The sequence below is a fragment of the Microcaecilia unicolor genome, chromosome 5, assembly GCF_901765095.1.
Source record: "Microcaecilia unicolor chromosome 5, aMicUni1.1, whole genome shotgun sequence".
Classification (NCBI taxonomy): Eukaryota; Metazoa; Chordata; class Amphibia; order Gymnophiona; family Siphonopidae; genus Microcaecilia; species Microcaecilia unicolor.
The window spans coordinates 295,473,331-295,488,551 of record NC_044035.1 but is presented as its reverse complement, the minus strand read 5'-3'; the positions used below and the strand labels follow the sequence as shown (position 1 = coordinate 295,488,551).

Here is a 15,221-nt window from a genome sequence, read left to right as displayed (position 1 = left end):
CACCATTCCCAAGAAAGCAGAGTCCCAGTACAGGATCCACTTCGACCCAGAGCTAATGCGGCCACAATTGCCCCATGACTCAGCGGTCGTGGATTCTGCTCTCAAGAGGGCACGGAGTTCGAGGGATACCGCCTCGGCGCCCCCGGGGCGGGAGTCTCGCACTCTGGACTCGTTTGGGAGGAAGGCCTACCAATCCTCCATGCTCGTGACCCGCATCCAATCATACCTGCTCTATATGAGCATTCACATGCGGACCTATGTGCAGCAACTGGCGGACCTGGTCGAGAAGCTCCCGCCGGAGCAGTCCAGGCCTTATCAGGAGGTGGTCAGGCAGCTGAAGGCGTGCAGAAAGTTCCTGTCCAGGGGTATCTATGACACCTGTGACGTGGCATCTCGTGCTGCGGCCCAAGGTATAGTGATGCGCAGGCTCTCATGGCTGCGTGCCTCTGACCTGGACAACCGCACCCAGCAGAGACTGGCCGACGTCCCTTGCCGGGGGGATAACATTTTTGGTGAGAAGGTCGAGCAGATGGTGGACCAACTGCATCAGCGGGAAACCGCTCTCGACAAGCTCTCCCACCGGGCGCCTTCAGCATCCACCTCCACAGGTGGACGTTTTTCCCGGGCCCGGCAGGCTGCACCCTATTCTTTTGCGAAGCGTAGGTACAACCAGCCGGCCCGAAGGCCTCGTCAGGCACAGGGACAGCCCCAGCGCGCTCGTTCTCGTCAACAGCGTGCGCCTAAGCAGCCCCCTGCGCCCCCACAGCAAAAGCCGGGGACGGGCTTTTGACTGGATCCACGGGAACATAGCCGCCCTACAAGTGTCCGTACCGGACGATCTGCCGGTCGGAGGGAGGTTAAAATTTTTTCACCAAAGGTGGCCTCTCATAACCTCCGACCAGTGGGTTCTCCAAATAGTGCGGTGCGGATACGCCCTGAATTTGGCCTCCCTGCCTCCAAATTGTCCTCCGGGAGCTCAGTCTTTCAGCTCCCATCACAAGCAGGTACTTGCAGAGGAACTCTCCGCCCTTCTCAGCGCCAATGCGGTCGAGCCCGTACCATCCGGGCAGGAAGGGCAGGGATTCTATTCCAGGTACTTCCTTGTGGAAAAGAAAACAGGGGGGATGCGTCCCATCCTAGACCTGAGAGGCCTGAACAAATTCCTGGTCAAAGAAAAGTTCAGGATGCTTTCCTTGGGCACCCTTCTGCCAATGATTCAGAAAAACGATTGGCTATGTTCCCTGGATTTAAAGGACGCATATACTCACATACCGATACTGCCAGCTCACAGACAGTATCTCAGATTCCGCCTGGGTGCACGGCACTTTCAGTATTGTGTGCTGCCCTTTGGGCTCGCCTCTGCCCCACGAGTGTTTACCAAGTGCCTCGTGGTGGTAGCGGCCTACCTACGCAAGCTGGGAGTGCACGTGTTCCCATATCTCGACGATTGGCTGGTCAAGAACACCTCGGAGGCAGGAGCCCTCCGGTCCATGCAGTGCACTATTCAGCTTCTGGAGCTGCTGGGGTTTGTGATAAATTACCCAAAGTCCCATCTCCAGCCAACCCAGTCTCTGGAATTCATAGGAGCTCTGCTGAATACCCAGACGGCTCAGGCCTACCTTCCCGAAGCGAGGGCCACCAATCTCCTGGCCCTGGCTTCGCAGACCAGAGCGTCTCAGCAGATCACAGCTCGGCAGATGTTGAGACTTCTGGGTCATATGGCCTCCACAGTTCATGTGACTCCCATGGCTCGTCTTCACATGAGATCTGCTCAATGGACCCTAGCTTCCCAGTGGTTCCAAGCCACCGGGAATCTAGAAGATGTCATCCGCCTCTCCACCAGTTGCCGCACTTCACTGCTCTGGTGGACCATCCGGACCAATTTGACACTGGGACGTCCATTTCAAATTCCACAGCCCACGAAAGTGTTGACGACGGATGCATCTCGCCTGGGGTGGGGAGCTCATGTCGATGGGCTTCACACCCAGGGTCTGTGGTCCCTCCAGGAAAAGGATCTGCAGATCAACCTCCTGGAGCTCCGAGCGATCTGGAACGCACTGAAGGCTTTCAGAGATCGGCTGTCCTGCCAAATTATCCAAATTCGGACAGACAATCAGGTTGCAATGTATTACGTCAACAAGCAGGGGGGCACCGGATCTCGCCCCCTGTGTCAGGAGGCCGTCGGGATGTGGCGTTGGGCGTGTCGGTTCGGCATGCTCCTCCAAGCCACGTACCTGGCAGGCTTAAACAACAGTCTGGCCGACAGACTGAGCAGAGTCATGCAACCGCACGAGTGGTCGCTCCACGCCAGAGTGGTACGCAAGATCTTCCGAGAGTGGGGCACCCCCTCGGTGGACCTTTTCGCCTCTCAGACCAACCACAAGCTGCCTCTGTTCTGTTCCAGACTTCAGGCACACGGCAGGCTAGCGTCGGACGCTTTTCTCCTCCATTGGGGGACCGGCCTCCTGTATGCTTATCCTCCCATACCTTTGGTGGGGAAGACCTTACTGAAGCTCAAGCAAGACCGCGGCACCATGATTCTGATAGCGCCCTTTTGGCCCCGTCAGATCTGGTTCCCTCTTCTTCTGGAGTTGTCCTCCGGGGAACCGTGGAGATTGGAGTGTTTTCCGACTCTCATCTCGCAGAACGACGGAGCGTTGCTGCACCCCAACCTTCAGTCCCTGGCTCTCACGGCCTGGATGTTGAGGGCGTAGACTTCACTGCGTTGGGTCTGTCTGAGGGTGTCTCCCGGGTCTTGCTTGCCTCTAGGAAGGATTCCACTAAAAAGAGTTACTTTTTCAAGTGGAGGAGGTTTGTCGTGTGGTGTGAGAGCAAGGCCCTAGAACCTCGTTCTTGCCCTGCACAGAACCTGCTTGAATACCTTCTGCACTTATCAGAGTCTGGCCTCAAGACCAACTCAGTAAGGAATCACCTTAGTGCGATTAGTGCTTACCATTATCGTGTGGAAGGTAAAGCCATCTCTGGAGAGCCTTTAGTCGTTCGATTCATGAGAGGCTTGCTTTTGTCAAAGCCCCCTACTAAGCCTCCTACTGTGTCATGGGATCTCAACGTCGTCCTCACCCAGCTGATGAAACCTCCTTTTGAGCCACTGAATACCTGCCATCTGAAGTACTTGACCTGGAAGGTCATTTTCTTGGTGGCAGTTACTTCCGCTCGTAGGGTCAGTGAGCTTCAAGCCCTAGTAGCTCATGCTCCATATACCAAATTTCATCACAACAGAGTAGTGCTCCGTACCCACCCAAAGTTCCTGCCGAAGGTGGTGTCGGAGTTCCATCTTAACCAGTCAATTGTCTTGCCAACATTCTTTCCCAGGCCGCATACCCGCCCTGCTGAACGTCAGTTGCACACATTGGACTGCAAGAGAGCATTGGCCTTCTACTTGGAGCGGACACAGCCCAACAGACAGTCCGCCCAATTGTTTATTTCTTTCGACCCTAACAGGCTAGGGGTCGCTGTCGGGAAACGCACCATCTCCAATTGGCTAGCAGATTGCATTTCCTTCACTTACGCCCAGGCTGGGCTGACTCTTGAGGGTCATGTCACGGCTCATAGTGTCAGAGCCATGGCAGCGTCGGTGGCCCACTTGAAGTCAGCCACTATTGAAGAGATCTGCAAGGCTGCGACGTGGTCATCTGTCCACACATTCACATCTCATTACTGCCTCCAGCAGGATACCCGACGCGACAGTCGGTTCGGGCAGTCGGTGCTGCAGAATCTGTTTGGGGTGTAAATCCAACTCCACCCTCCAGGACCCGAATTTATTCTGGTCAGGCTGCACTCTCAGTTAGTTGTTCTTCGTAGGTCAATTTCTGTTGTACCCTCGCCGTTGCGAGGTTCAATTGACCTGGGTTCTTGTTTTGAGTGAGCCTGAGAGCTAGGGATACCCCAGTCGTGAGAACAAGCAGCCTGCTTGTCCTCGGAGAAAGTGAATGATACATACCTGTAGCAGGTGTTCTCCGAGGACAGCAGGCTGATTGTTCTCACCTACCCTCCCTCCTCCCCTTTGGAGTTGTGTGTTTCATCTTTTGCTAGTCATTCAACTGGCGGGAGCGGTCGCGCACGGGCGGGAAGACGGCCGCGCATGCGCGGTGGGCGTGCCCTGCGTGCCGACCGTCCCGCGAAGCTTTTTTCCGGTTGGTGGGGGCTGCCGCGGACGTCACCCAGTCGTGAGAACAATCAGCCTGCTGTCCTCGGAGAACACCTGCTACAGGTATGTATCATTCACTTTCTTTGCAACAGCAGGGGCCTCTAGGTAAGTACCCACTCACCTTGTGAAACGTTTCTTGTGTTCTTCAGCACAAAGATGTGTTTTCTGGAGAAAAGCTATCTGTGCATGTTTCTTGTGTAAGGTGTGTAGAATCTTTCTTCTCTTTATGGCGGAGGAGATGCCTCCCACATTCCAAGTAAATAAGTTAGGTATTACGTGGTAGTCCCACAGTATAGTGCCAACCAATACCAACTATGATTATCACTCTCGGGGATCCTGTCCCAGCCACCAGAATCCTCCTCCTCCACTTGCCCATCGAGCCTGCAGCCATCCCTCTCCAATTCATAATCCACCTCAAAAGGTCCCAGCATGATTCCCTCCAAAGCCCTATAATTCCCAGCGTTAAAGAAAGTAACTTCATACCAACCCACTAAATCCCAATTATCCCTCCTATCCATAATCCCAAAAAATCCCTCCTATTCCCTTTCCCCTTAATCCTTCTCTCCAAAAACCTAAAGAGCCCCGATAAAGGGGCAGGTCACTGAAATACCTCCCTCCCGCTCCGTCCACTCCCATGGCAACCCAAACAAACAAAAAAAAACCAGCTAATGTATGCATTCATTCAAATCTACCATTCATCACATTATTATTTGTTACATTTGTATCCCACATTTTCCCACCTATTTGCAGGCTCAATGTGGCTTACATATTATCGGAAAGGCGGTTGCTGATTCCGGTAAGAAACAAATACAAAGTAGTGTTCGGTAAGAAATACAAATCCGGTGAGAAAAACAAGTACAAAGTAATGTTGGATAGTCTAGATCAGTGATGGCGAACCTATGGCATGCGTGCCAGAGAGGTCATGCAGAGCCCGCTCTGTTGGCACGCGCGCCGTCGCCTCAGCCAATTCCAGCCCCCCAGGGTCCACCTCCGAAATGTAAAAGTCATACCTGGTTGGGGTTAAGGCGGCGTCGGCAGTAGCAGCAGTAGTGAAAAGCGTGCTGACTCGGCGCGCCTTCAGCCTTCCCTTCGGTCTCTCAAGCTCTGGTCCCGCCCTCATTTCCTGTTTCCGCAAGGGAAGGCTGAAGGCGTGCCGAGTCAGCACGCTTTTCACTGCTGCTGCTGCCACCGACACTGCCTTAACCCCGACCAGGTATGACTTTTAAATTTCGGAGGGGGGCCCTGGTACTCGGACGGAGGGAGGGCGGGCTGCTCAGGAAAAGCTTTTGTCTTTGACGCTATTGGTTTTCCTTGTCAGACCAGCCTCCATGTAGGGTTGCTGGTGTGTTTTCACTACGACAGCACTGCAGGATTAAATAAAACACCGTTCCGTTTGTGGGGCACAAAGATTGGCTACCACAGTAGTAGGAAAATGCTGATAGGAGAGAGTCATTGAATGAGCAGCATTCTGGTTCCTCCCATGACAACCCTGGAACTGGGTGGGAGGGAGGGAGAAGGGAGGGGGGACCCTGGCCCTGGAACTGGGAGGGAGAGGGGAGGGGGGATCTTGACCCTGGAACTGGGAGGGTGAGGGGACCCTGTGTAACTCAGAGGGAGGGGGACCCTGGAACTCGGGGGGAGGTGGAGGGGGGACGAGGGGGAAGGGGGAGAGGGGGGGAATGAGAGGGAGGGAAGAGGGGGAATGGCACTTTGCGATAAATAATTAGATTTTGGGTTGCTGTTTGGGCACTTGGTCTCTGAAAGGTTCGCCATCACTGGTCTAGATTGAGTGGAACAAACACAGTTATGGCATCTTTGAGTGGACCTGCTCCCAACACAAGCATCATAAAAAATAATAAAAGTATATAAATGTCAGTGTCATAGCAGTCATGAAGGGGGAAAAAAAGTTCTCTCTCTGTGTTTCCCATCCTTACAATACGGAGGTAATCCACCAGATTCCATGGTGCGGCATCTCCAAAAGTTGGCTCAAATCTCCATTCCAAGAAATGATCGGCGTTGCAAAATCAAATGAAAACTCCAAATCTGTAGGCTCAATAGCAAGTACTTAGCTGTACATCAATGTTTCAGATCAATGTACCACGAATTCCACCCTGAGGGGTGTCCGGATCTAACTAGAGTGCCCCAATAAGTTCATAACTCTTCATGTCTCCTTGGCCTATGGCGAATCTTCTTAGGTCCATCCAAGAGTATCATAAGACCTTCTAAAGCAAGACTCAAGTCTCAGCTTCTTCCGGGGAAGATGTCGTCGGTATCCCAGATAAAAAATCCTGCGCAGTGGCCATAGTTTCAAAATACATCACTTTATTGCCATGCATCAGTTTTACGTGCTGGATATTGAAGCACAAATCGAATCTTTCGATTCATCAACTGAGTACACAATGGGGCAAAACTGCTCTTCTGAGCTGCTACTTTAGCCGAATAATCTTGAAAACATAACACTTTATGATTATCATATGTTATACCGCTTCTGAGCACCTGTAGAATGTATACTTTATGAGCATAGTTAAGAACACGAAATATAACCACTCGAGGTCGGGGGCCATTTGGCAAATATTGCCCAAGTCTATGAGCTCTCTCAATACACAAAAGCCCAGCGTGCATAGGCAATTGTAGGTCCCATGAGAGCCAAGCCTCTAGAGCCCCGATTAGTTCTTTCTCCGCCACGGATTCCGGGAGGCCCACCAAACGAAGATTATTCCTCCTGGACCGGTTTTCAAGATTCTCTAATTTGTCCTCATAACTTGAAACCTTAGTCTGCAATTGATCGCACTCATCCTCCAATTGCTTCACATGGCCCTCCAAATCACTAGTGTTCTGCTGTTGTGTCAAGTCTCGATTAATAGAATCCAGGTACTCCTGTAATCGTTCCAGTTTAGTGTTTATAGGCTGCAGCCGTTTATCCAAATGAGGTTTCATTGCCGCTGTCACTTCAGCCACAACCTCTGCAACCCAGGCCGAACTGAGTTCTACGGTGGCGGGACTAGCCGACGCCGCCATCTTGTCCTCTCCACCTCGTGAACACTCCGAGCCTTTACGGAAAGATTTAGCCGCCATGAATCGTCAGATTATTGTCAAAATGCCTCTGTCCAAGTAAATAATGATTCCTCTCCACAAAGTGATGTCTTATTATCGAAAAAAATACAATTTAAGAGCGGAACGGAGCGGGAAGGCCGGGAGAGCTCAGTCCCTGCGTCTTCTCTCGGTCATGGCATCATGTGACCCCCCCCCCGTACAGAATGGTTTAAAAGGTAGTGTAATATCTAGACAGCTAATTGTTTTTTTTTTTTTCAAAATAAACATTTACATAATATAAATGTGGGAAAATCAGGAAATGTATAAGAAATTGTTTATTTTTTACATCAAGGAGAAAGAAATTATATTGTTACTTAGTCCACAATAATATGGTCAAGATACAAGGAATTCTTACTTTATACTTCTAAGAAAAAAATACACTGTGAGGGCAGAGACCGTTCTCAGCTTGGGGTTTCAGCTCCCTTCGGGGGGGGGGGGGGGGGGGGGCAGGCCTCTTTCGCCTCCACTCTCTTTAGAAACTATCTGGTTAAAAAAATACGTAATATACAGCATTCAAGGAAATTAAACACCTACAGGCAAATTTCAATTTAAAAGTAGGACCTAAGGAGAGAACCTGAGGCCTAAGTCCCAGAAATTCTCTCCTCCTCCTCTGGGTATTTTTACTCAAATCAGGAAAAATTTGTATTTTTGTTCCGAGAAACTGGGTCGACATATTTCTGAAGTAAAGTCTAAAGACATGGTTTCTGTCAGTCTCGAATGCAAAGGTAGCTAGGAGAGTTGTACGCTCTGTTATAATTTCTAAAGATGTTTCTAAAAGTTTTGTTACATTCAGTTCTGAAACCTGTGTTCGAACTATATTAGCTCCTGTGATATAAAAAGCCTTTATAATTGGTGGTATGGCTTCTTTAGGAATACCTAGCACTTCAGTAAAGTACTTTTTTAACATCTCAGTCAGTGATATCAAAGGAGTCTTCGGGAAATTTAGGAATCTCAGGTTCTTATGCCTGAGTTGATTATCAAAGAAATCAATTTTCCTTTGAATTGAATCTTTATCTATTGCCATATTAGTTACTACAGTTTGTAATGTCTTTATCTCTTGAGAGTTTGACTCACATTTTCTCTCCTGCTCCTGAGCCTTCGATTCCATCGTTAGCTGAAAGTTTTTTAATTCCTTCACCTCAGAGTTAAAGGAATTGGTTAGTTGTAGTAGAGACAAATTTATGGTCTGGATCACCTCCCAAAGGGTCTCCAAGGTAAAAGCTGCAGGTCTACTCCTCACGCCGAGCAAAACGAGCGGGGTTTCCTGGCAGGGGAAGGGCGAGGAATCAATACCTCCCGCACTCTCTCCAGATGGCATTCCACCAGGGATTAAGAATCCAACAGGGCCGCCGCTAATCTCCAAAGGACCTGCCTGAGGCTCTCCTATTGGTCCTATCTCACAGCTCGGTCTCAGCGGTGCAGCTTGAAGAGGTGGACTTAAAGATGCCGCCTCTAAGCTAAGATCCCCATGTTGTCCTGGGGATCCAACCAAAGCTGGTACCGGAATTCCCGATGCACGAAGGCCAAAAGATTCCAGGATCGGCTGCCGGAGCGTCGGATTTCCGCCAGGGCTCGCGGCGGCTTTTGCCCCGACTTTCCCCTTTCTCTTCACCATAATATCAGGTGAGAGAAAGTATTCGCTACTGGAGCAGAGCCCTAGCGTTTGAGAGCCGACATGCCGCACTCCCTCACACGGACACCATCTTGACCTGCAGTTTTCGACAGCTAATTGTTTCTGTTGGATGGATTATTGATTTATTTGATTCACCAGAACTAGATAATTATTCAAATATGGAACCTCAAATCTCTGGATAGGAAACAATGCAAATGCATTAAACAGTCATTATCCAATATGGAGTCCAGTACTATCATTGGTTCCTATGGGGAAAAATAGGAGGGAAAAACCAATCAAACGCAATCCTTTCTTGAGAACAGAGCATTTCAAGTTAAGACAAACTCTGATATCTCTGTGTGGAAAGCCATTTCTTATGACACCTATTGTAAACCTTTGGCCAGCTTGTCTCTCATTTGTAATTCTAAAACTGAAAATACAGGGGGTAAATCAAATATAAATACCAGAAATACAGATTTTAACTGAAAAAATTATTACTTGTAATGCACTTATATAGAATATACAAAACTTTTATTCATACTGCTATAAACACATGCATATAAAATCCTATATCATGCTAAGGAAATGATATAAGTGCATTACCAATAATATTTTTTTGAGTTATCATATGTAATTAAAATAATTATTAGCACCATTGCACTGGCTGCCAATTGTTTATAGGATTGAATTCAAGGTTCTTACATTGGTTTTCAAAGCATTGAATAATGCAGGTCCATCTCTGCTTGCTTTTACTCTTAAAAATAAAATTTAGAAACTTACACATTCTTTAAGGTTTTTGATTGGTGAGTTTGTTAGGTCTTCGTGCTACTAGTTTTCAAATTGCAGGGCATAAATTATGGAATACTTTACCACTTGGAATGAGTAAAATTGAAACACTGCTCAACTCGGGCATTCGGCACACACTCAGACGTATCAACCCCCGCCCCCTTCAATACCACACTACAAGCCGTATCTTCGATAGAATTGGATTTATTTTGGCCGCAGCCAGGAACATCAAAATTGTTATAACTTAAACAAATTACATTACATCTTCTACTAATCATTATGCCAGCATGCATTTCTACCCGGGTACACAGCTTCTACACGTAGTTGCATATTCTGGGCCACAGGCCAAGCCGTACCAAGCCCCTGTGGCCCCCTGTGCTGTTTTCTAAGCACCCGACGTCACTTGGTGTCTCCCGTTGAAGGAGGCACCTACCATATTTATAAAATGACGTTCTAGGCCTCCCGGCCGCCGAAGCTAGGAGACAAGCTGTATACACGTTGTTTCCTTATAACAAGGCTGCTCACATGCAAGCCTACCATTTGCATCAACTTGATAATTTTCCACACAACTCTTTCTGCAGCAGTAGTTACCCCAAACTTGTAACTGTTATGTGTCAAGCTGCTGTGTACCCATTGCTGGCTGTGCATAAACATTGTAGTCTAACGCCACAGGCCACGGCAATGACACCTCGTTTGCCGTGGTCCCCCACCCCTCCTGGCTGCGGTCATGCCCTAACGCTATGGCTTGTATCTATTCGCAAGTCATGTGGGACCGTATGGCTTTTAATGCACACATGAATGCCTGAAGCATCCCTCCCTTACCTATACCCTGTTATGGCTACTCTATCGCCCTGGCTCCTCTATCGCCCTGACAACCCAGGCTCTCACTGTTCGGTCTCACTGCTGCCCTTCTATGCGCCCACCGCCTTTCCCTGTGCCCAATGTACATACGAGTGATGAGTGACCGCATATCCAGATCCGCTGCAGCTCATTCTGGATATGGATACCTGTAACAGAATATAATGGGAAGCGACATGTTAGCACAGTGCAAGCAACCATTATCACTTTGCTGTGGATGCCTTAATGTGTCCAATGTACCGCTTGTATACACTAGACAGGTCTGATGTAGCGCTTGTATACATTAGGTCGCCATCGGCCCAGGCTTTTGATGGCCTCTATGGACACTCCTAGTGCTGCCACTGCCGTAGCTGCCCTAATCCTAAATGAGTGGGTACTGTACCTAGTGTATGAATCAGCAGGCTGGTCTTTGGTCTTTGTTTTAAGTTGGCTTGAAGGTTCAGGACAGGGCATGTCCGTTCCGATCCATTTTGATTTGCGAATAAGTAGGTCAGTTGCCGCGGCTGTAATGGCCGCGTCACGTATTAAGAGGGACGTGCCATGGTGGGCATGCTTGTATGTAGCCACCAACTCACTGACTCGCAGAGCACCATGCAAAGCTAATGAGAATGCGCATTTGACTCGACGGCCCTCAAACTCAGTGTCACTTATCTCCTCTAATGATGCAAAGAGACGGCCCATTCCCTGCCGGTACTGGGTTTTCTTTCACCTGGGTAGGGTACTCCCGGCCTGCCCCATCCTCTCATCAGTCTCGTGACAACAAATGACCTAGCTGGATTTTGGACAGCCACCGCTTTGGCGAGAAAACTGATGGCTGTGAACATGCTTGAGACCTGGTTTCTGCTAATTCCCTTCATACATGCCGGGGGCCGGGAATATATCAGTACCACCCTTCTCTTCTAAGTGTTGACTATATGTGCGGTTGTGTATCTTGTCCGCAAGGTGTCTGTTAGCTATCGCAGCATCGTCCCTCCCTGTACCCTCCCCCACACTTCTGTCTTCGCTGGCCTTCAGCCCGGTTGTGGTCGGCCCCCCTTTAATGGGTGTGCCTGGTTCTTTCTTTCAGAAAACAGTTAAAAACATTTTTATTTTTAACAGCACTTGGCGAAGCAGGAGGCTTTAAGGGAAAATAGGGTGAAGGGCTGATGCATGGCTACCTTTGATCAATCGCTGTTATCAATGAATCTTTGGAGATTTTGCCTTGTTGTTTTGGAGATGTGTTTTAATGATTGTGTATGTGATTTTTTGTAATCCACCAAGAACGTAGGATTGTGCGGAATAAAATTTGGATAAATAAATAAATACAAAACTCACACATACAAATTATTGTCCTTTCTCCATTTTCTTCCTATCTTCTTCCATTCCCTCAATACATCTGTCTCTGACATATTCCTCTCTTCTTTACCTACTCAGATTTCACTCTCACTCTTCAGTCTTCCAGCTATATTTCACTTACCTACCAACTTTCCATCTCCTCTTCTCACCCTCTAGCTCTCCTGTCACACTCCTTCTCTAGCCTCCTATTCCCTTTTCTTTCACTCACACCCCATTATTATACCTCTACCCTCTGTACTCACCTTCCTCTTCTCACTCATCTCCTTGAGAATCCCCATGGGCTCTCCCACATGGTTCCACCATACAAAACATTTCCCCCTCCTTTCTCCTTTCCCCTTCCCCCTTCCCCCTTCCCACATTCTTGAAGCCCAGCATCTCTGTCCCCTTTTCTCTACCCCTGTGGTCCAGCATTTTCTGCTCCCTTTTCCTTCTCCCTCTACCCTATGCTTTAGCAACTCCATGTTCCCTCTCTCTCCCGTTCCCATTTTATGGTCCAGCACCTTGCTCCCTCACCCCCCCCCCCCCCCCCGAAAAAGCGCAGTTTTAATGTTCAGTAAAGCTGTAGCTCGGAGGAGAGAGCAAGAGCAGGAAATCTGGACTTGCAGTAGGAAACCAGAAATATGCAGCAACATAAATCCTGATGCTGTTCTCCTTCCTGGGTTGTGTGTATGTCACAAACTTTGCACTGGAACTAAAAGCCTACTAAGTGCTGTTTACCACCTACACAACCTAGGAAGGAGCATGGCATCAGGATTTGTGTAGCCGCATCTCCTCTGGGCCCAGTGTCTCTCCCCCTCTCTTCCCTCCATTCCCCACAATCAAGGATCTCTACCTCCCTCCCTCCCTCCACAGTTCAGCGCCCCCGTAGTCCAGTATCTCACCCTTCTCTTTTGTCCCCTTACCTCTCACAGGTCCAACATCTTTTCCCCTGCAAATCCAGCACCTCCCCCTGTTATGGGTCCAGCACCACTCTCTCCCACATCCTGTCTCAGCCTCTCCCATGTTGAACATACTTCAGAGCTGTTCCACCTTCCATAGAAACAGTAGTTTTCTTTGTCACCACAGTGACCCAAGAATGCACTGTAGGTAATTAAGCTTCTACAACTATTTGAGTATATATGGTATTTGCAAAAACTGGTTGACATTAATTTTTGTACCCTCACAGAATCCTCAGTAGCTGGAAAATAAACATGTACAATTGTACATGGAAAATGTACAATTTATACACACCTAAAAACTATAGTGCTGATGTGTAACCTTTTTCTACTGTCTTTTAAACTAAATTTGTTCAAATGATATTTTGTGGATTAAAAATGTTTAAAAAATAAGAACAATCTCTATTTTACGAAAGCAGCGCTCTATTTGTATTTGGAAAAGTGCTATTTCATGCTTTTTTTTTTAAACTCTGTTCCTTTTTCCTTTTACAGATGAGCTTATTTTTCCCCATAGTTTTTGTTCTATGCACAGTATTCCTGGTGGTGGTACCACTATATAGCGACACCATTAATTCTTTGATTGGGATTCTCATTGCTGTGTCTGGAATTCCCATCTATGTAATAGGAGTCTACCTGCCAGAGTCTAAAAGGTTTCCCTGCATTAGAAAACTTTTAGGTAAGATCAGATGGGTGGGGCTGTATTGTTGCTTGACAAAGGGAACGAGTAAATGTTGTGACTGAGGTAATAGTGAACTGTTGATATGAGGCTCACATGTATCTTCCTGGTTGGAAGATAATAGCTATAAAAAAACTTGCTGTGAAATAGTTTGAGAATCTTGCCTGTTCTTGACTGTAGGACCAGGTCCTAGTATCAGAGGGGCCACTCTGGATAACTGCACATCGCTAAGTATAAAGCAAACAATACAACAGGGAGGCAAGGATCTGCAGAAGCCGAAGTACAAAAACAACAGCAGATCAAATGTTCAAATAGAATAAATGTAAGGCTTTATTAACTACAGAACATACAGGAACATTAAAAACCCGACATGGCCATGTTTCGCTCCATATTGGAGAGCTGCATCAGGGGTAAAATATTGTAAATAAATACATAATTAAACACATTGGTAATGAACATCTCAATTAGTTAAAAAAGTGATGTACAAAATAAATCATTAAGGGCTCCGTTTACTAAGCCGCGGTAAAAAGTGGCTTGCGATAGTGTAGGCATGGGTTTTGGGCTCATGCAAAAATATTTTTCAGCCCATGTACCAAATGCCTTTTTAAAATTTTTTCAGAAAATGGATGTGCGGCAAAATCAAAATTGCCGCACATCCATTTTGGGTGCCTGACCTTACCGCCAGCCATAGACCTAGCGGTAAGGAATCTGTGCGGTAAGGACCTACGCGCATCAGATGCCACTTGGCGCGCGTCCGCTACATGCATCCGAAAATAAAACATGCGCCAGCGCCCGGCCCCCTTTTGCTGCAGCTTGGTAAAAGGGGCCCTAAAAAAGCTGCTGAGAGAGCTTCGCTGGCAGCTAGTAATGGGACATTCTTTACCATGTCTTTTCACACCCAGTCCCCTAATAGATATGCATTAGTTTGCAAATAGTCGCGTCAGTTTTTTAGTCGCGTCAGTTTTTTTTTTATTGTTTACTGTTTATTCCCATTTAGGTGCTCTTACTCGTGGAACCCAGTTAGTTTTATACTGTGTTCTGACTGAAATGGATGTCCTGGAAGAGAAGCAAGACACCAAATCTATCTGAGATCCTCAGACTAAGAAGATTATAGGTCGTAAACCAAAAAATTAAAAAAAAAAGTCTAGAAAACTCAAGCTAAAGGTGGAAAGACAAAAACAAATGAACTGGAGAACACCAGTTGCCTTTCTCATCACACATTAATATATCATCTGCTGTTTTGTGTACACTTTATTTCAAGAATGTCAGTCCACATGATTGGATTACTTGTATGCATATGTTTCTGGGTCAACTCTTAAGGGCAGACATCTTGGATGCAAAATTAAGAAGCCTTTTATAACAAAGTGAATCACTGTTAAGACAGGCGGCCTATGAATTGGATGAATAAATGAGTTCTTTTTTGTTGTATTTAGTAGTTGTACTATACACAATTTAAATCTAGGGTAGTTTTTTTTTTTTATTTTTTTTTTAAATACTGGTGTGTGTTAGTGTTCTTGCTTCCTCTTGCATTTGGCATTGTTCTTCAGCTCTGGTTAAGGATGGCTGAAGCTCAGAAATAGTGCATCTTGAAACTAAAAATTTCTGACACATGATGCAGCCTTATTCAAAATGAATACCATGATTCCTCACAGTTATATGAGCAAACTTGTTATCTATGGAGTAAAGCATGGGCTGCTAACCATTTACCAGGTTATAATTCAGATTAAACTTTATCCATTCTTAAGAGCTAATCATGAA

General features: G+C 47.2%; 1 protein-coding gene across 1 annotated transcript in view; it reads left to right on the top strand.

Moving 5' to 3' along the window:
- SLC7A6 (solute carrier family 7 member 6) overlaps positions 1 to 14,891 on the top strand; it is a 96,496-nt gene extending 81,605 nt beyond the window's left edge. The window contains exons 9-10 of the mRNA XM_030204297.1: positions 13,280 to 13,463; positions 14,461 to 14,891. Coding sequence (XP_030060157.1) covers positions 13,280 to 13,463; positions 14,461 to 14,552 — 276 coding nt within the window. The 3' untranslated portion in view covers positions 14,553 to 14,891. The remainder of the gene's footprint in view (positions 1 to 13,279; positions 13,464 to 14,460) is intronic.
- Positions 14,892 to 15,221: the final 330 nt, after the last annotated feature.